The sequence below is a fragment of the Erinaceus europaeus genome, chromosome 14, assembly GCF_950295315.1.
Source record: "Erinaceus europaeus chromosome 14, mEriEur2.1, whole genome shotgun sequence".
NCBI lineage: Eukaryota > Metazoa > Chordata > Mammalia > Eulipotyphla > Erinaceidae > Erinaceus > Erinaceus europaeus.
In genome coordinates this window covers 75710158-75732122 of record NC_080175.1, presented here as the reverse complement: position 1 = coordinate 75732122, position 21965 = coordinate 75710158, and the positions used below count along the sequence as shown (strand labels likewise).

Below are 21965 nucleotides of genomic sequence, written 5' to 3'. Positions count from 1 at the left end.
TAATAAAATTTTTTTAAAAAAGAAAAAATTCTATGGTGCTTGATTTGATTTATTCACTAAACGTATTGCTATCTATATCCATCTATATTACGATGGTGTGAATTATAATTGTTATAATTACTTTATAGATAGTTGGGGTGGAAAGAGAGTGAAAGACAGACACACCACAGTACCAAAGCTTTCTTCAGTGCTATGGGGGTTGAGCTTGAACTTGGCATATTCACATGGCAAAACGGCATCATGTTTGTTTGTTTGTTTTTTTTAATAGCTGAGATGTTTTTGCATTTGGAGGGTACTCAGAAAACATATGAAATGTTTATTTTTGCTTTATGAGGATTCATCATACTTATTTTCCATAATAACGTTGCACCTATCTGCAGTTCCACCAGTAATATAAGTGTTCCTGTCACCTCCTTGGTTTTTCTTTTTCTGTTGGGCAATAGCCACCCTCACAGGTGTGAATTGATATCACATTCTTGTTTTGATTTGCAATCTCCTAATGGTAAGACACTAAGGACTTTTTCACGGACCATTTGGTTATCTGTTTATCTCCTACACAAAGTGTCTACTCACATCCTCTACCAAAATTTTAACTCTCACTGTATAAGATACAATTTTCTGTAATTTTCCTACACAAACATAATATCTGAAAACCATTGACAGTATTTTCTCCTGGGATAGTCATAAACTAGCTTTCTCACAACTGTTAAGCAAAACTACTACCCTGGGTCCCCAAGTCCAGTGGTGTGTGTGTGTGTTAGAATAATAGAATGAATGACACCTATTTTAAGCATTTTATGGGAGCTTTGTTCTGTGTTCTTCTTATATGTGTATTATGAGAATTAAACTTTGAAAAGTCTGTCTTGAATATTATTCTGTAGTCTCTTTGCAAAGCCAGAGAAAATGAGATTGAAAGTGAAGAACATTTTAAGATCATCGCTGAAAGAGAACTGGGACGAGTGAAGGAAGAAATTAAACGACTGGAAAATGAGATGGCTTCAATACGGGAAAAGAAAAGTGACAAGGAAGTATGTGTTGGAATGTGACTAAATTGTTTTGTTTTATTGTTCTTTCTTTCCTCACCAAGTATACACGCCACCCCTTCCCCCTCCCCCTTACACGGTGAAAGCATTCATTAGTTTCTGAAATTTACTTACATTGTTTTTTGGACAATGAAAAGCACACAGAGCTTTGATTTGAATGAAGCAATTTGAATGATAGCATATTATCCCCCCCATTCAGTCCTCAAGTTGAACTGCCTATTACAAAATACTGGTCATGATTCATACATTTTTAAAAAGTCACATTAGATTTATTTTTATTTTTGAATTTCACTCTCATCTTTTTTATAAAATTTTGTTATCTTTATTTACTTGTTGAAAAGAGACAGCAAGAAATCGAGAGACACTCGTGAAGCTTTCCTCCTGCAGGTGGGGATGGTGGTAACAAGCGCACTCCACCAGGTACACCACCACCTGGCCCCACGTTTTTTTCTTTATCTTTTATGCTGCTTTACCTACTTAAGACTCTGGTATTGGACTACTATAATCCATTTTTTCTCTTTTTCTTAGTTTTGAGTTACCTGATTTACAGTTCTAAGTTTTTATTTTTTCTTTACCTATTCATATACATATGGAAATGTATACGCATATATGTACACATACATAACATAATATTTGTTTTTCTTTACATTTATGTTTTCTTTTATGGATCTAGATGTTAAATGAATACGTGTATGTATATATATATTTATTTATCTTTGTAAATTATATTTTTGTTTCACTTAGAAGCAACTTCAAAACTGCTACATGAAACATCTTAGGGGAGGTAATCTGCTTGGAAATGGAGTCATAGGGAACTGCTCTTGGTCTTGAGTTAGTATGTCAAAGTTATTTTTACTAAGACTGCATATATGCTTAAGGTGGAATTGGTGGAGTGACTAATGAGATTGCTCTGGCAGTACTTCCCTAAAGCTTCCCCTGCTCCCCTTTCCGTATGGAGACAGAAATAGGGAGATGAAAGGACAGGGAGCAGGGCAGGATGGTGGTGCACCTGGCTGAGCACACATCTTACAGTGCACATGGACCCTGGTTCAAGCCCTTGGTCTCCACCTGTAGGGGGAAGCTTCATGATTAGTGAAGCAGTGCTACTGATGTCTGTCTCTCCTCTTCCCTGCCAATTTCTCTCTCCTTATCCGAAATAAATAGTTAATATTATAAAAGAAGCAGGAGGGAGGAGAAGACAGAGACACCTGCAACACTGCTCCTTTGCTCGTGAAGTTTCCCACCTGCAAGTGGACACAAGGGCCTTTTCTTTTTTTTAATTCTTTTTAAAAAAATATTTATTTATTCCCTTTTGTTGCCCTTGTTGTTTTTCATTGTTGTTGTAGTTATTGTTGTCCTCGTTGTTGGATAGGACAGAGAGAAATGGAAAGAGGAGGGGAAGACAGAGAGGGGGAGAGAAAGATAGACACCTGCAGACCTGCTTCACCGCCTGTGAAGCGACTCCCCTTCAGGTGTCTGTCTTTTTCCTGCCTTTTTTTTTCTTCCTAATTCTTTTTTATTTAATGGGACAGAAAGAAATTGAGAGAAGAAGGGGAGATAGAGAGGGGGAGAATAAGAGACACCTGCAGACCTGCTTTACTGCTCATGAAGTGTCCCCTCTGTAGGTAAGGAGCAGGGACTTAAACCCAGGTCCTTGTGTTTGGCAATATGTGCACTCAACTGGGTGGACCATGGCCTGACTCCTCTATATTTTACATCTAAGTATTTAAAATACAAAAGTTCTATAATTAGATATGATAAGTTATATACACTGGGGGGGGCAGCAACAGAAATCACGTTTTGACACAGTCTGTAGTTTGTGATGTTTTATTTTAGTTTGTATAGTAAATAATACTTCCTAACTTTCCTCTTTCTTCTCTCTTTGGAAATTAGAATAGCATATTTAAGATTGGTCAAAAAGTGGATGTCTTGAAGTGTCAACTGAACTGGGACCAAGAAGCATTGGAGGCCTGGTTAGAAGAATCAGCTCATAAAGACAGTGATGCCTTCACTCTTCAGAAGTATGCAAAACAAGATGACAATAAAATTAGGGTGAGCAATTCTAGGTTACAAAATAGTTTTCTTCTGAATCTGTAGTAAATCTAGCTTTTTAGTTAAACTTGACTTACAATTTTAAAGCAGTGATTCTTTAACACTGAGGGTCTGGGATGTTATTTAGAATATGGTGAAGCTAATATCTTTTCTCTAAAAAATGGATATACTCAAATACTAACAATATTTTATTGAAATTTCTACAAAGTCTCTAAAGTCCTTTGACCATTAGGGGTCTGTGGCCTGTAGGTTAAAGGTTCTATTAAGGAGGGGCTTTGGAAACATTTAAGAAAAGGAAATTAAAAAAGAAAAGAAAGATTTGCTATACAACTTTATATGTTTATTTTAAATCTTTTAGGTCTAAATAGCATTTTCAATATTGCATGAAGGTTTTGCTGATTTAAAACTATAGTGCTACTGGTTATTTAATATGATAGTTATACATAGTTACTTTAAAACTTGCTTGTAAATAAACCTGGTAATACTTTAGCATTATCAAATGTGTTATTCTCTGGTAGATATAGTACTAAACACATTATTCTAAATTATTTTAGGTGGCAAATTATTGTTTGGCCTTTTTTTTTCTATCTATAAAAAGATTTTTCAGACACACTTGTTTTAATTGCAGCTATATGAAAAACATTAGTTCTTTGGGGTTAAAAGACAAAGAATTACATATAGTTAGTTTAGATGTCAAATAAATACATATCTACAATACTTAATGTAAAATATATTAACTTATAATACTTGATGTGAAATACATTGATATAGCTTTGATGTTTTTGAGATGTAATTATAAATATTTGTGTGAATAATTACATAATAGGCACTGACCCTCCAACTAGAAAGATTGATGTTGGAATGTAGTCGGAGAAGAAAGATACTGGATAATGAACTTACAGAAACTCTAAGTGCACAGGTTGGTTTAGTCTCGATTTCCATTTTTTTAAGTTGTCAAGATGTTTGCAAAACCATTTAAATTCACAGAAATGTTATTTGCTCTCTGTTTGACAGCTAGAATTGGATAAAGCAGCGCAAGATTTTCGCAAGATTCATAATGAAAGACAAGAACTTATTAAACAGTGGGAGAATACAATAGAACAGATGCAGAAGAGAGATAGAGACATAGATAACTGTGCCCTGGTAATGTAGTTGTTTGCTCCTCTGCAGTGCTCAGCTGTATTTATCTCTTTTGTATTTCACTCATTCATTTCAAATGTAAATCACATTGTTATCTGAAAGTCACTTTTGTAGCAGAATTCAGTAGTTTTGGTAAATGTTTTTCAAAGCTGACTCTATCCATTTAGAAGTATGATTTTTGTGAAGATGATTCACTTGTATTTCACTGCAGAAAACAGAATCTGGCTATCTGAGATGTGGAGCAAGGGAACATCAACAGATAATGTTACTGCAGTAAAATCAATGACCTGACTTACACTTAAGTTGCTGTAGGTTCCCTGCATTTAAAATATTTGCTATTTGGCAATAGATACAGGTATAGGGGAAGGAGGTTCATAGGTAGCCAGAAAAAAAATTGAACTTTTTTTTTAATGTAGTACATCTCAGATATATATGTATGTGTACATGTCCATTTAACTTGCTAATATGTACAATATTGAGTGCAATATTTAATATAAAATGCAGTGATACTAGAAATACATACCTTCCCTCCACCCAGTCTCCTGGGAATAATTGTTTGGTGGAATCCCAATTTGGAAAATCTGAAGGAAATAATAAAACATCACTGTTTTTTCTTCCAAGTCATTGAAAATAATTGCCACTGGGACCTGGAAGATGTCTCTGTGGGTCAACGCATATGCTTTACCATGTGTCAGGCCTTGGGTTTGATGCCCACCACCACATGTGAGCTGAGTACCGAGGAAGCGCTGTGGATGGTGGTGTGCCATTTTGGTTTCTCTTTCTTAGAAACATCAAATGAACTTTGGGCTGAGGAGCCAGAGCTGTTGAGGAGCCGCTCCTTGGCAGTGTCATACTGACACTATGGGTTCATTCTCTGGGATCACATTAAAACAACAGCAGGGGGTAAGGCGGTAGCAGCGGGTTAAGCACACGTGTCTTAAAGCACAAGGACCAGCATAAGGATCCCAGTTGGAGCCCCCGCACCCTACCTGCAGGGGGAGTCGCTTCATAGGCGGTGAAGCAGGTCTGCAGGTGTCTATCTTTCTCTCCCCCTCTCTGTCTTCCCCTCCTCTCTGGATTTCTCTCTGTCCTATCTAACAACAAATGACATCAACAACAACAATAATAACCACGACAAGACTACAACAAGGGCAACAAAAGAGGAAGAAAATGGTTTTCAGGAGCAGTGGATTCATGGTGCAGGCACTGAGCCCCAGCAATAACCCTGGAGGCAAAAAAAAAAAAAAGAAAGAAAGAAAAAACAACCTCCCAAAACAAACAAACAAACAAGCTAACTGCCGTGTGAATTAATTATTTTTAAGAGTCACATATGATCCTTTTATTCCCCAGCTTTAAAATTCTCACCCCACATTGTGTAAAAGTTATTTTTCTTTAACATGGCATTTGAACATTTTCACAATTTTGTCTAAACTCTACTTTCTCAGCTTGATCCTCTTCATTACTATTGATTTCTTTTATTTGTAAATTTACTTTTATTTTTTTATTATTGTTATGAATCCACTACTCCTGGTAGCCATTTTTGCTTGTTTGTTTTGTTTTTTCTTTCTTTTCTTTCTTTCTTTTCTTTTTTTGATGGAGATAGAAATTAAGAGGGAAGGGAGAGATAGAGAGGAGACACCTGCAGCACTACTTCACCACTTGTGAAACTATCCCCCTCCAGAAGGTGGGGACAGGGGGATCAAACACAGATCCTTGTGCATGGTAATGCATGTATTTAGCCAGTTACTCCACCACATGGGTCTCTTAGGCACTCATTTGTTGTTGGGTATCTGGGTTTCTTCCAAGTTTTAGCTACTAAAAATTGTGCTGCTATGAACATAGATGTACATAGATCCTTTGGGATAGATATTTTTTGATAAATCCTCAGAAGAGGAATTGTTGAGATATATGCATATATATATATATATATACACATATATATGTATGTATTTATATATATATGTATTTTTTTGACAGACATAATTATCTTTTTTGTTCCCCTAGTAGTTTGTCCACATCTCATGGCATTGTGTATTTCACTCATTTTATACCTCCAAGACCAGCAAAAGACACAAATGAAGGCATTCCTGTTGAAACCAATAGCTAAAATGTTATTTTCAAAAAGTGAAGAAAAAAAATTCCTGTGAACGATTTGGAAATTTTTATTAAAATTGACTTAGTATGTGAAAATATTCAATACATTTTTTTTTAGATTTTACCTTTTGTTTATAAAATATTGACATTCTTGTCTTTAGCTAAATGCATATAAGTATGAGAAAAATTTAAAGTATGAATTTATTTATATTGGTATATCATATATAGTACTTTATGACATAAAAATAGTTTCTCTTAAAATAGTTTTGACTTTTACCAAAATGTAAATGCTGATGATGATAATAGAAAAATAAAATTCATTTTAGTCTTGCCATATTACAATATTTAACCTGTTTTCTTAATGCAAGGAATTAGCACGGGTAAAACAAGAAACAAGAGAAAAAGAACTTTTGGTGAAAGAAAAGATCAAGTTTTTGGAAGATGAAGTTGGGAATAATGCAGAATATGAAAAAAGAATTTCTATTGCTGAGCGTAATGTTTTAAAATGTAGAACAGATTATCAGCACCAGGAAGCTGGTAAAAATCAGCTGAAGGATGAGGTATGTCAACTCAAGACTGGTTTGTATGTTTCCGACAAGTTATTATAAAAATAGTTTGAAAGGTTTTCCTTTGTCTGAGGAACTTCCTTCTAGTTCCTTTTGTCATATCCCTTCCCGTGGTAAGGTTTTTTAAGGTACTCTCGTTGTCACAGTGTGTGTGTGTGTGCAAGACCGGAGAACTGCAGCCACTTTGTTTCCTGTAACAATCAGTAAAGAACTGAAGATTGATACACAGAAGTTTGAAGAATTGTATTACAGTATTAATAAGCAATTGTACTCCCCAAAAAGGGGAGGCTCACTCTGCAAAGACAGAATGAGCCCCTGAATTAATTTTTAGCTTTTTATAGTTCATTTGGGGAGGATGTGCGTTGCTGCTTGAGGTGGAGATTACACATTTGATTGACAAGCTGGATGACACCTAACTATATGACTCTGCCCATATACTTACCTATAAAGTATACAGGAAAGCCACGGTGGGGGCAAAAGCTGCAATACCAATTTACTACAAGGACATTACAATGAAGCAGGGATTCCCTAGATCTTTCTGGTTTTGCCAAAGATGGGCGTTCACAGGTGCTCATATATCCGGTTCTAGTCAGGATATGCTGAATCACAATATTTGAACTTGGAAGGAGGTTTCATTTGGTGCTTGGTATCCCTAGCTTTTTAGTGCTTCAGTTTCCTTTTCTGTGGTTGGCACATCTCAGCTATCTTGCAAGATGTGTACTCTGGTAGCTATCTTGGATAGTGGCTGTCTTGTATATGAGTTGTTTTGCAAGATGGGCACTTGTTGTTCCTCAAACTTTCCACCTGCTCATTTCTTGCTGTTCTACCTTCTCTAAACGGAATGGTTGGGAAAGCAGCAGGCAGGATGCCATTCACTTCACAGAGGATCTGAAGGGCTCCCTCTGGAGTTGTGCATTATCCAGTCTGCCTGAAATACACGCTGTTTCAGTGATCTGAGACTAAAATCCTACTTACAGAATAATAGGAAATGGACAAATGAAAGGGATATTGACATTAGGGATAAGTTGAAGTGCTTTTCTGTTACTTCTTGTATATGGTAGTTTTAACTTTCAAATTCTGGGTGGAGCTACCTGCTTGAGTTCGGTTTCTCATAGGGGAATTTTTCAGCTGTGAGAAGATAATAAATGTAGTGGTAAAATGTCTTGAGCAGACAAAGAGAACAAAGAATATACTTTTTATTTTCTGCTTTTGTAGGAATACATTCCAAACTAGATAATTTCATAGAGACTTTTGTGATCTCCTTAGTTATCATTAAAGGAAATCCTAACGAAATTTGAGGCTGTATTATCTGCATTCACACTGCTTAGGTGGAAAATTGGAATTCTGTAAGCATTTCAACAAGTTGTTACTTGTTCTTTGCTTTTTAATTTTTTAAAATTAATTAATTAATTAATTAATTTTTAAAACCAGAGCTCTGTTCAGCTCTAGTTTATGGTGGTGCAGAGTACTGAACCTGGGGCTTTGGAGCCTCAAGCATGAGAATCTCTGCATAAATATGCTATCTACCCCTGCCCATTCACTTTTTTTCTTATTATTAAAACTTTTATTAGTGATCAAATAGGTGGTTCACAAGATTATAAGTCTAAAGGGGTATGGCTTCATACCACGCCACCACCAAAGTTCTGTCCCCTTCCTCCTGCCCCAAATAACCACTATAGTGTCCTCTGGGACAAAATGGATGCAATTTAAGGTGATTGTACTAGTGTAGTAAGTAAGATGATAAAGTCAACTACTGAAAAAAAAATTTTCTGTCCAAAAAAAAAAAAAGGAATAACAGCATAAGGCCCTAAAAGAGTGTAACATTGGTGATTTTTTGCTTAAATTATATATATTAACATATTGCTAATAGTTCATTCTTAAAATTTTTTTCATTGGGTCTAGGGAGACAGCACAATGGTTATGCAAAAAAAGACTTTCTTGCCTGAGGCTCCCAAATCCCAGTTTCAGTCAATCCCCAGCACCACTGTAAACCAGAGCTGAACAGTACTCTGGTCTCTTTTTTTGTGTATCTTTCTCTCTCATAAAAAAACTAATTAATTAATTAGTTAATTAAAATTTAACATTAAACCAAATAACCAATTGTAGAAAATAACACATTTATTTATAATCTATGTAATAAAAGTATAATTATATAGTTATAATTTCTATGTAATTATATATGATAATAAGTATTTATAAATAAAACAATTATTTAAGTATAATACTTAGAAATGAAAAATAACTAAACTTTTTTTTTTAAGTTGATAGGACAGAGAGAAATTGAGAGGGAAAAGGGAAGTACAGACAGAGAGAAAAAGAGAAAGACACTTATAATCCTGCAGGGGAAAACCAGGGGCTTTAACCTGGGTCCTTGAGTATGCCAACATATTCACTCAACCAGGTGTGCCAGCACCTAACCCTCAAAATTAATTTACAGTTTACCCTTCGAAAGTGGTGAGTAATAAAGTAAAATTAATGTTTTTAGCATATTTGCAGAATTGTGTGACTATCAATAGACTAATTTTAATATACACTACACTTTCTAAATTTAGAATATTTTTGTGACTCCAAAAGTGAACTCCATACCCATTACTGATACTCTTTTGTCCCCTCCCTATGAACCCCTAACAATTGTTGATATACTTTCTGTATTTGCCTACACTGTACATTTCATATAAATGACAAGATGAAAGAGGGGACCATATATATATATATTATATATATATTATCTTAGATGATTTCAAGATTCCTCTATATTGTAGTATGTTATCAGTTCTTTCATTTTTTTCCTTTAAGTTAAAAAAATGTGAAATTCATATAACAAAGAGTTTACCATCTTAACATTTTTTTAATGCACAGTTGTGTGGTATTAAACACACTAATAATATACTAAAGCTGTGCAACCATCGTAACCATCCATCTCAATATATTAACTCTTTTGTAAAACTGAAACTTTGTAGTCATTAATTATCTTCTCATTTTTCCTTTCTCTCAGTCCCTGGGAATCACAATTCTACTTTGTCTCTTTGATTTTGGCTACTTTTAGTATTTCACATAAGTGGAATAACATAGTATTTGTCTTTTTGTATTTATAATATGAAGATACTATATATAATTATAATATCCTCAGAGTTCATCCCTATTGTAGCATATGGCAAAATGTTGTTTCCTTTTAAAATTCATTTATAAAATTATAAAAATATTGACAAGACCATAGGATAAGAGGGATGCAATTCCACACAATTCCCACCACCAGAGTTCTGTATCCCATTCCCTCCATTGGAAACTTTCCTATTCTTTATACCCATGGGAGCAGGGACCCAGGGTCATTATGGGGTGCAGAAGGCAGAGGGTCTGGCTTCTGTAACTGCTTCTCTGCTGCACATGAGTGTTGGCAGATGGATCCATACTCCCAGCCTGTCTCTCTCTTTCCCTAGAGGGGCAGGGCTCTCAGGAGGCGGGGCTTCAGGACACATTGGTGAAAATGTTGTTTTCTTAAGGCTTCATATTAGCCCGTTAAATTTATATATCACATTTTGCTTTCTCATTCATCTGTCAGTGGACTTTAGTATTTCTGTTTTAGCCACTTCAAATAATTTCACTATGAACATGGATGTGTAATGATTTGAGCTGCTGAATCGTATGTTAGCTTTAAAAAAAATTTTTTTTTTGAGGAACCACCATTCAGTAACTGCCATTTTGCATCCCCACAGACAGTGCAAAGATCCTACTTCCTCTGCCTCCTTTTCACTCAGTATTTTCTGTTTTGTTTTGATGTTAGCCATCTTAATGGGCATGAGGTGGTATTCATTTCCCTGGTAATTAGTGATGTTGAGAAGCTTTTTTTTGTGTTTATGTGGTCATTTGCATATCTACTTTTAGAAGTGTCTAATCAAGTTATTTGCCCATTTTGAGTTAGATTTTTTTTTTTTAGTGTTGAGTTTTAGGAGCTCTTTCTATGTTCTGGATAGTAATCGTTTATCAGAGACTTACAGATACTTTTATTATATTCTGTGGATTGCTACTGTACTTTTGATTTTTGTGTTTTGTTATATAAAACTTAAATTTTGATGAAATTCATATTCTCTGTTTTTTCTTTTACTGCCTTTTTATAATTTTTTTTTTTTATATAAAAAGGAAACACTGACAAAAACCACAGGATAAGAAGGGTACAACTCCACATAATTCCCACCACCAGAACTCAGTATCCCATCCCCTCCCCTGGTAGCTTTTTTATTCTTTAATCTCTCTGGGAGTATGGACCCAGGGTCATTATGAGGTGGAGAAAGTGGAAAGTCTGGCTTCTGTAATTGCTTCCCTGCTGAATATGGTCGTTGACAGGTCAATCCATACTCCCAGCCTGTCTCTCTCTCTCCCTAGTAGGGTGGAATTCTGGGGAAGCAGAACTCCAGGACACATTGGTGGAGTTGTTTGCCCAGGGAAGTCAGGTTGGCATCATGCTAGCATCTGGAACTTGGTGGCTGAAAAAAGAGTTAACATACAAAGCTAAACAAATTGTTGACTAATCATGAACTTAAAGGCTGGAATATTGCAGATGAAGATTTAGGGTCTCTATTTTGAAGATAGCTAGTAGGCCTATTTTAGTTATATTCCAAAGGGCCCATGACTATACTAGCTTTTTTCTGCTTTTCTTCTATTATCTATGAGTCTTTGGTGTCATAAACAAGAAGTCAGTGCCAAATCCAGTTTTGTGAAGGTTTTACTTAATGTACTTACACACACACACACACACACACACACACACACACACACACACACACACACACACACACACAATTGCTGGGATTATGTAAGGCATTTAGAATTTAACATAAGATCAGAAATAAAACTGATAATGTATTACAGCAACATGCTTACTGTGTTTATAGATATGATGTATGTTAGAAATTAAAGTGTTTAGAACAGAACTTGGAAATAAAATTAATTTATTATGTAAATATGTATTTTTTGTTTGTTAAATAATAAATAGCTGGATTCTTTAAAAGCTACTGTGAATAGAAGTTCCAGTGATTTAGAAGCTCTGAGAAGAACTGTAATAAAAATAAAGAAGGATATTCATGAGGAAAAAGCAAGGTAAAAGCAAAAAGATATATTTATAGTTCTTACTATTTTTAGAACATTTTTTGGCTTTTTTGTTAACTAATTATAAAATTATGCCTATTAAATTAATGAATTTAAGGTTTTCCTGAGTTAAAAAAAATTTTTTTTCATATTTATTTTCCCTTTTGCTGCCCTTTTTGTTTTTCATTGTTGTTGTAGTTATTGTTGTTGTTGTTGTTGATGTCATCGTTGTTAGCACCGAGAGAAATGGAGAGAGGAGAGGAAGACAGAGAGGGAGAGAGAAAGATAGACACCTGCAGACCTGCTTCACTGCCTGTGAAGTGACTCCCCTGCAGGTGGGGAGCCAGGGCTGAGACAGGGATGCTTAAGCAGGTCCTTGCGCATTGCACCATGTGCGCTTAACCCACTGCGCTACCGCCCAACTCCCTTCCTGAGTTTTTAATCACAAAAATTCATAAGCAATTTTAGGGCTCATTTAATAAAAATAAAATAAAAAGATATGTGGCAAAAAGAATGCCTTAAAATAGGATATAAGGGAGTCGGGCGGTAGCGCAGCGGGTTAAGCACACGTGGCACAAAGCGCAAGGACCTTCCTGAGGATCCTGGTTGGAGCCCCTGGTTCCCCACCTGCAGGGGAGTCATTTCACAAGTGGTGAAGCAGGTCTGCAGGTGTCTATCACTCTTTCCCCCACTGTCTTTTCCTCCTCTCTCCATTTCTCTCTGTCCTATCCAATAATGACATCAGTAACAACAATAATAACTACCAAGAATTTAAAAAAACAAGGGCAACAAAATGGAAATAAAAATATTTTTTTAAAAAGTGGTCCGGGAGGTGGCACAGTGGATAAAGCATCGGACTCTCAAGCATGAGATCCTGAGTTCAATCCCCGGCAGCACACGTACCAGAGTGATGTCTGGCTCTTTCTCTTTCCTACTATGTTTCTCATTAATAAATAAAATATTAAAAAAATAATTATTAAAAAATAGGATATTTTTCCTTGTTTCCTTGATTGCTGCGATTAAATGCTGTTTTTTAATTTGGCTTTTTTGTTAATTATAAAATCATACCTTTTAAATGAATGAATTTAAAATTTTCCTGACTTTTTATCACAAAGTGTTCTTATGGCTTACTAAATATTGAGTTGTTGGAAAAGTCATGATGGCCTTTTGCATAGAAAAATATATCATGTCTTTTCCAACAACCCCCAAAAAATTAAATAAAAAATTTTGTGACAAGAGTATCTTAAGTTAGAATAAACTTTCCCTTTTTTGTTGGTATTAGATGCTTTTTAGTTATGTCTTATGTTTCTTCCTCTAGGTCACAAAAAATAAAAAGTCACAATCAGAATATAGAAAAAAAATTAAAAGACATAACTGAGAGAACTATGTCTGTAGAAGAGAAAGCTACTAATCTGGAAGATATGGTAAAGGAGGAGGAAAAAAGTGCAAAGGTACATTTTAGGGTTTCTTTCCCTCTCTTTTTAAATTAGTGTTTTAATAATGGTTCACAAAATTGTAGGATTACACACTGCTACCTAATGCTACACCAAACGCTACCACCCCCTACACCCGCCCCCCCCCCCAACAAGAACTATAATTCACCATAGTTCTCACAAACTCTTAGATAAAGCTTGACTAGGCCTCCAGAAGTCTTAGAACTTAACCAAGTTTAGTGTAAAGTCTTTAATCACAACACATTTAGCAATGGAGCTTTAATTCTTGAAATCAGAGGAGCGGTGAACCTTTTGGAGCCCCCCATTTCTGGCCTGAGCACATTATTTTGTTGATAAAACATTGTTGTGCAGTATTACAGGATTTTAGGAGTAGTTTTACATCTACTTGTATCTGTGTGCAACTCAGAGCACCCAACAGCAAAGTCCCTGCGCATACCACAGGGAACCCTGTACCTAGCCCCTCGCCCCCTTCCTGGCCTTTTGATGGCTGTAATAGTTTTCACAGAGTATAAGTCCATTTAGTAATAAGAGCTTTTATTTTTCCAAGTTTTGTTTTGGTTATTTATATTCCACATTTGAGTGAAACCAGCTGGTAGTTGTCTTTCACTCCTTACTCAGTCATAGTTTTGATTGTAAAAGTCTCTCACTTTCTTTGTTATATTTATTCCGAGTTATTTTACCCTTGTTGGTACAAGTGTAAATGGGGTTACACTCTTGATTTCCCTTTCCTCCAGCTCACTGCTTTATAACAAAAGCAATAGATGTATGTATGTTGATTTTGTATCCTACAGCTATACTGAATTTTTTTGTTTCTAATAGTTTTTTTTTGAGCCTGTAGCTCCCATGCTGTACAACTAATTTCCACCTAATTATAATCTTTTGTTTGTTTGTTTGTGATGATACTTTCCTCAAGGACTGAAGATAGCTAAAGCCTTCCATGCCTGAGGTTCCAAGATCCCAGGTTCAATTCCCAACACTTTCATAAGAGCTAAACAGTGCTATAGTTGAAAAGGAGAGAGGGAGAGGGAGAGGGAGAGGGAGAGGGAGAGGGAGAGGGAGAGGGAGAGGGAGAGGGAGAGGGAGAGGGAGAGGGAGAGGGAGAGAAATGCCCCTTCAATTGCCTATATTACTATCTTTATTTTTTCACCCTCTACTATTTCTTTAGCCCCTTGTAAGGTAGTCTAGCACCATTTGTTTTTAAATGTGATGTTTTCACTTTACAAACTCTATGTGCCCCTCCCTCTACCTCAGTTTCTTTGGAATATTATTGGATGCATTAAAGTCAATTTTTGAGGAACTGGGGAAGACTGTTTCTCCATTATCTCTATTAGGAATTCAAAGTGATTTGTGCTACAAACACTGTAGGCACTTCAACTACTTTTTTTTTTTTTTTTTTGAGGGGAGGAGAGGAGAGGAAATGTAGTTGAATATGGTGGGACTCCTGACCCTTTCCTCAGACTTATATGAAATAAGGCTTCCCATAGCCTTGGATGGACTTCCCCAATGTGCTGTTGTGTGCTTAGAAATCTTGAGGGATGAAGTCATGTGGCAGTCTTGATGTGAGTGGTATATGAACCCCAGATATATATTATTATTATTGATTATTTCTTGGTTGTACATTTTTATTATTACTACTATTATGGATTATTTCTCAGTTGTCTATTATTATTTGTAATTCTCTACAAAATCATGATTTTCTGCAGCATATGAGATGAGACAAAATTAGAAATGATTAGAAACCTGTAAGACTGATTCATACAAAGTAGGGGTTTGTTAGCATCATTAAAAGCTAGTGCTGTTTTAAAAGAAATTAGCTACATTCAAAATATAAGACTGGATCATATATACTGATTGTGCTCTAGCAGGGTTTTGTGTTCATAATTGGTCTTTGTATTTGTTGGTTGTGTGTATGTTGTTGTTGTTTTTTTTTTTGGCTTGGAAAAATCCTGTAAGTTTAAGTCTTGACAATAAACTGTAATTTACACTGACTTTTTTTTTTCTTTAGTGGGGGATTAGTGGCTTATAGTCGACAGTGTATACATCTACTATATTTTATTTTCCAAGAAAACTTGTGGATTGGTCACCTTCTGAAGCCAGAGTAACATTAAATTAAGATGATCCTGCAAGAATAGAAAACTACTACCCTAACCTACCAGATAAAAACTATAATACAAAAATGTTGGGAAATGTTGAAATTGTTAGAAGGTCTATATTCTCCAGGGTTAAAATATCAGGTGTTTGTTTATGAGCCTCTGAATTACAATGGTCATATAATAAAACATCTCAAGGTATTCCCTTAATTGTTATTTTTATTATCAGGAAGTGGATGTTCAGTTGAATATAGTAAAAAGTGTGCTGTTTAAGAAAAGTCAAGAATTACAGGCTGAGACAATGAAGGAGAAAGCAATTCTATCAGAAATCGAAGGAACTCGTTCTTCTCTAAAGCACCTCAACAATCAGTTACATAAACTGGATTTTGAAACCCTGCAACAGCAAGAAATTATGTACAGTCAGGTAGATGGTCCTACTCTCCATATTCGTTTATAAATCCTTCACTTTTGTTGTAGTTATGGTGCTAAAGATTTTATTTATTCGTTTGTTTGGTTTTTTGTTTGTTTTTGGATAGGGCAGAGAGAACTTGAGGGGGGGAGCTTGAGAGGAAGAGGGTCAGAGAGACAACACTGGCAGACCTCTTCTGTTGATGAAGTGTCCTCCACCTCCCCGCCCCCAACCCCCTAACCCCCTAGTAGGTGGGAAGCAGAAGCTTGAAGCACTGTCCTGTTGCATGTAATGTTTTCACTCTATGGGATGTGTAACCGCCTGCATCCCATAGGGGCAAAGAGTCTGCCTGCTTAGTGTCCTAAGAAAAAAGGTTTCTAATAATTCTTGGAGGGATAGACAGGATACCTTCTGAGATCAGTGGTAGGATGAAAGAGCCTTAAAAACTTTTTTTCCACTATTGACAATAATCAGGTAAAAGAATAAACAGCTCTAATTAGGGAACTATGCTTTAGGAGAACCTGTGGCAACTAGAGCTGGGATAAAAATAAGGACAAGGATATCTGATACCTGGAAAAACTGTATGCTGATTCTTAGTTGTGCAAACATAGGCTTCTGCTCTCCACCTTTCACCTCAGACACTTAAATGTTGTCGTTCCCCCTCCCCCAATTTCTTTTATTTCATCTACTTACTTACACATTTTTCTTCCATGTTAATTTCTTAATGTCTTCCCTCTCTGTTTTAATTCCCCCATGGATCATCCTTAGTTTTTTAGAATTACAAATACTAAAGTATATTTTAAGAATGTATGAGATGTTTGTCATATTTGAATGTTTCATTTAAATTTGAGACTTTTTTATTCATCCCTTAAGCAACTGTACTTTCAAAAACACCAGGCCATTTAGCTTTAATAGATTTACTGAAGTTCCATTATGGTAGTAATTTTGTTATATTTTAGAATTATAACACCATCACTGTCAATATGCCCCGGGTTGTTGAAGACTAGTTTACTGTTTTTTCTCTTTAGAAGGACTTTGTCTTATAAATTGCTGAAGGATCGAAGGGACTTCAGTAAGTGACAAGTCCCAGGCTGAGTTCATAAGTAATTCTTTACTGTGTCTTTATACATAATAGAAATATTTGGGGGGGGGGCTGGGTGGTGGTGCACCTGGTTCAGTATACATGTTACAATGTGCAAGGACTCAAGTTCGAGCCCCTGGTCCTCACTTGTAGGGGGAAAGCTTTGCAAGTGGTGAGTTAGTGTTTTAGTGTTGCAGGTGTCTCTCTGTCTCTCTTCCTCTCTATCACCTTTTCCCCTCTTGATTTCTGGCTGTCTCTATCCAATAAATAAATAAAAATTAAAAATTTTTTTAAAAAGAAAACATTTTTGTTCAATTCTTGCTATATATATATATATTTTTTTAATTACAGGATTTTTACATTCAACAAGTAGAACGCCGAATGTCACGGTTAAAGGGAGAAATTAATTCAGAAGAAAAACAAACTCTTGAAGCAAGAATTGGTGAACTTAAAAAGACACTGGAGGAGAAAAAATCTGCTGTTGAGCTTTTGGAAATACAGATCAAAAAGCTTCATGTAATTTGCCAAATACTTTATGTTTCACATATCCAAGTCATTAGTTGTTCTAAGTCAACATGTTCCTAAGATTTTACTTTGACCATAATGATTGCCAAACTACCTACATCTATAATAAACATATAAAGTAATGTACATATTTCATACTGACTATGAAAATGTAACATTACCATTGGTCGTGCACATGCTAAATATATTAGATGCTTTTGGTGTTTTATTTCATTAGTACTTACAATTTTCTTGTGAAGATTGTAGTGTTACTTTCTTTTTTCAGGCGAAGTAACTTGTTCATAATTACACAGAGCATAGCAATTTAGAATTTGATCCTTCATGTGACTGCAAAATATTTTTAAATAGTACAGGATTTAAAGAATTGATAAATTGCAGTTTTCTATTACATATTTACCTTAATAACTTAATTGCCTTTCTCTCTGCAGAAACTTTAAAAAATTGTCTTTATTTTTTCATGTTTTTAAAAGCTCTATTTATTAACATGAGAGAGAAAAAGAGAGACAGACAGACAGGTGGAGAGACAAGAGAGAACCTAAGTATCATTCTGGAATATGCAACATTATGAGTAGAACTCGGGACCTCGGGCTTTTAAGTCCAACACTCTAACCACTTCAACACCTCTAGGGCCACAAAAGAAAGTGACCTTTTATGATTTATATATGTTATTCAAATATTTACTTAGTTACAATATTTGAAATGACTTAATTTTGTTAGGTGAAATGTTTTCATCTTTAGGTACTTTGGTATTCTTAAAGTACTCTAAGGCCTATGCTAGAGGAAATGGCATATTATAAAATCTGGGTTAAAGTTTACTGGGAGACTAAAAGGAGTGACAGCGTGGAACCTGAAATGGGAATTCCGTGGAGAATGGGAACTAAAAAGACTTGAAGTTATTTGAATAATCAAAGTGAGGAGTGTCCTCTAGTGGTTGTAAGAAGAACAGAAGTGAAAAGGCTATATTCCTTTTTAAAACTCTCAATGTTTTTAAAATTTGAAGATGATATAATTTTTGTCTGGAGTTGTTTATCGTCTTCCAAAATGCTTTTAAATGTTTTCTTCATTTTAGTGGGGCAAAAATTCACATTTTTGAATCAGAACTGGTGTTCAGTGGATTTTTTTTTTTGAGCTCTAGTTTGCTCATTTTTAAAATGGAAAACTACTTTATATTATTTTATGTTGCTCAGGAGTAGAAGCAACTTATATCTTACTTAGTACAATGCTTTGGTAGAAACTCAATAAATGACATTTTTTATTGTGTGGAACGAGAAAGTAGTCATACTACACAACCATAGTAACAGGAGAGTAACCTCAGTGTTAAAAAATCAAGTTCACACACTTGAATTATGTGTCTTTTGTTGTTTGGGATAGTTCTCGTATTCCCTCTTTTACTTACTCTGGTGCTCAGTCCACTAGACAGCTAGTATTTATGATGTTCTCATCTCTGTTTTTTAAAAATGTTTTATTTATTTATTTATTTAGTATAGAAACAAGAGTGAAATTGAGAGGGGAAGGGCAGACAGCCATGGCTTCACCGCTTGTGAAGCTTTACCCCTGCAGATGGGGACTAGGGGCTTGAACCTGAGTCCTTGCACATTGTTAATATGTAGACTCTACTGAATGTCCCCCCCACCTGGCCCCTCAAGTCTTTCTAATAGATACATAATAGAACTACAAGTGGCTTTTCAAAGGCATTGAAGGGGGATAACCTTCTAATGAGCCTTTTCAAGCAGCATCAACTTATAAAGTCATTATGCGTTCCACCTCCCGTTGCTGCTCCAAGTCTTATTTTGTATTAGAGAAACTAACTTTTATCTGGTGAAGAACTACCTTTTTAAAATTATAAATCTTAATTTTTTTAGAAATCATTACTTTTTTATTCTCTTAGGTCCTAACGGGCCAGAGAAATACAAGCAATGAGCAGGGCAAAGGGGGAGGGGTGAAGAGAGAGATGCAGGAGACAGAGATAAAGAGATGGAGGAACCAGGTGGGGGGGGGTAAAAAGGGAGAGAGACATATTGATGATATCTTGGAACTAGGAAATGCTTTTTCTTTAGGGACCTAGAGAGCATGAGGAGCATTAACCTTGTTCTGGGAAGAGGGACAGACGGTAGCATAAAGCTAGAAAAATTGTATTTGAGTGTCCACCACCCATATATGCAACCATTGAAATGAGATCTTTAACATTTTTTTTTCTGGTAATATGTGTTCTAACTATAGTAATGTTAATAGTAGCACCTGGCATCTCCGTGTGTCAAGCACTATTATATATGTTCTTTGACAGTAACTTCTCTAAACCTTGTAACAACCCAGGAAAGTGGGAACTGTTGTACTCCACTTTTAGAAATGAGGAAAATAGGGAAAGCAGATTGACCACTAGGATCAGATAATTAATAAGGTGCTTCAGATCCCAGAGATGCTACTTTAACCAAGACCCTGTGCATTTTTAGATTGTTAATCTTTTACACCTTTCTGGGAGTTGAGTTGAATCAAATAGTGAACTCCACAAGGTGGAACATGTATTGAACCAAAGCTTAGCTTCCTTTTCCTATTTCTCCCCACTAGTGAAAATCACCTAGTAATTAATTCAGTTGAATTGTAACCATAATTGGTGTGAGCTAGAATTATTCATCTCAAATTGAGCCCAAAATTTCAATATATGATAAAGTAAAAAATCTTAATGTGAATATTTGTGTATATTATATTAGAGGCATTTATCACGAGCTTTAGAAAAATTAAATACTTTAAAAGCATTTAATGGAAAATGTAATTTAATGGAAGGTATGTTTAATAGTATGGATTTTATATGGTAAAATATAACTTTTTCTTTTTACAGAATGATCTTTACTTTATCAAGAAGTCAAATAGTAAAAACTGTGATGAAGTACAGTCTCTCATGTCCAAAATAAATGAACTAAACTTATTTAGTGACAGATCAGAGAAAGAACTTAGGAAAGCCAAGGCCATTAAGCAGGTGAGATGAAATCATATGCACATATAATATTAAAAACTACAAGTTGTCATGCTAATTGTAGAAAAAACTTAAAACATCAAATTGTAAAGAAAAATAACTATAAGATATATATAAATATATATAAAACTATAGTTATCACATGATATGAAATGTTAATGTACAATTCGGTCTTTTGAAGAAAAATGGCTTTATGTTAACATGGTAAATATATTATTATGTATTTCTAAAATACTAATTATTCTTTTTAAAAAATATTTTATCTATTTATGAGAAAGGCAGGAGGAGAGAGAAAGAAGCAGATTTCACTCTGGCAGATGTGCTGCTGGGGATTGAACTCAGGACTTCATGCTTGAGAGTCCAAAGCCTTATCTTTGCGCCACCTCCCGGACCACTTAATTGTTCTTCAGAGACAGACATAATTTTAAGGATGGTCCGTTGCATTCAGCTACCACAGTTTATACACTCACCTCTTATTTGGGTGAATATGTCTTTGCTTTTCAGTGCTTGGCTATTCTAAATATCATATACTTTGCACACGTAGCATCATACAGTTGTTCAGTTACTTCCTTAGGATAACTTTCTCTTATGGTTCAAAAAAGAATGAATATTTTCAGTTTCTTGAAACTATTTTTAAGTCGAGTTGCTCCTAAAAGTTGGAGGGTTTAATTAATACTTTAATTGAATACTTTCAATTTAATTTTATTTTCATTTAATACTTTCACCGGCAGTGTACAAACATTCTCTCTTACCATTGCCAGGGCTGGATGTAATAATTTATAAAACTGTTCAGTGTGATGGTCACATATATTATCTCATTGTTTTAGTCTGCATTTCTTAGTTTGTGACATTTAAAAACGTTCTGTGTTTAAAGTGAACTTTAAAAATATTTATTTATAAATGTTTCTATTATGTTCCATAATTTTTCTTTTTAGATTTATCATTCATGTTCTTGATACTTTTTCATTAGATTTGTATTTTTTTTTTAAATATTTATTTATTTTCCCTTTTGTTGCCCTTGTTGATTTTTATGGTTGTTGTAGTTGTTGTTATTGATGTCGTTGTTGTTAGATAGGACAGAGAGAAATGGAGACAGAAGGGGAAGACAGCAGGGGGAGAGAAAAATAGACACTTGCAGACCTGCTTCACCGCTTGTGAAGGGACTCCCCTTGAAGGTGGGGAGCTGGGGGCTTGAACTGGGATCCTTATACCGGTCCTTGTGCTTCATGCAAGATTTGTATTTTTAAATTGAAACATCTTCATACATAATTTTTTTCTCATTTATCTTTATTTAGTTTATGGACAAAAACATACTTTAACATCAAATATTTTTTTCACTGATTAATTTTTTATGGCTTTGGGGTCTCATGCATGTGCAGTTCTACTGCTCTAGGCCGATTTTTTTCACTCTCTTTTTAAAATTTCTGATAGAGCAGGAGGGGAGAAGGGAGTGAGGAG

General features: G+C 35.2%; 1 protein-coding gene across 1 annotated transcript in view; it reads left to right on the top strand.

Annotated features, from left to right (window-relative positions):
• Nucleotides 1–21965, top strand: part of CCDC39 (coiled-coil domain containing 39) — a 42979-nt gene that overhangs the window by 6731 nt on the left and 14283 nt on the right. The window contains exons 3-12 of the mRNA XM_007518233.2: nt 882–1028; nt 2937–3095; nt 3922–4014; nt 4110–4238; nt 6698–6889; nt 11886–11989; nt 13296–13428; nt 15751–15945; nt 17363–17527; nt 20373–20510. Of these exons, the coding sequence (XP_007518295.1) occupies nt 882–1028; nt 2937–3095; nt 3922–4014; nt 4110–4238; nt 6698–6889; nt 11886–11989; nt 13296–13428; nt 15751–15945; nt 17363–17527; nt 20373–20510 (1455 nt within the window). The remainder of the gene's footprint in view (nt 1–881; nt 1029–2936; nt 3096–3921; nt 4015–4109; nt 4239–6697; nt 6890–11885; nt 11990–13295; nt 13429–15750; nt 15946–17362; nt 17528–20372; nt 20511–21965) is intronic.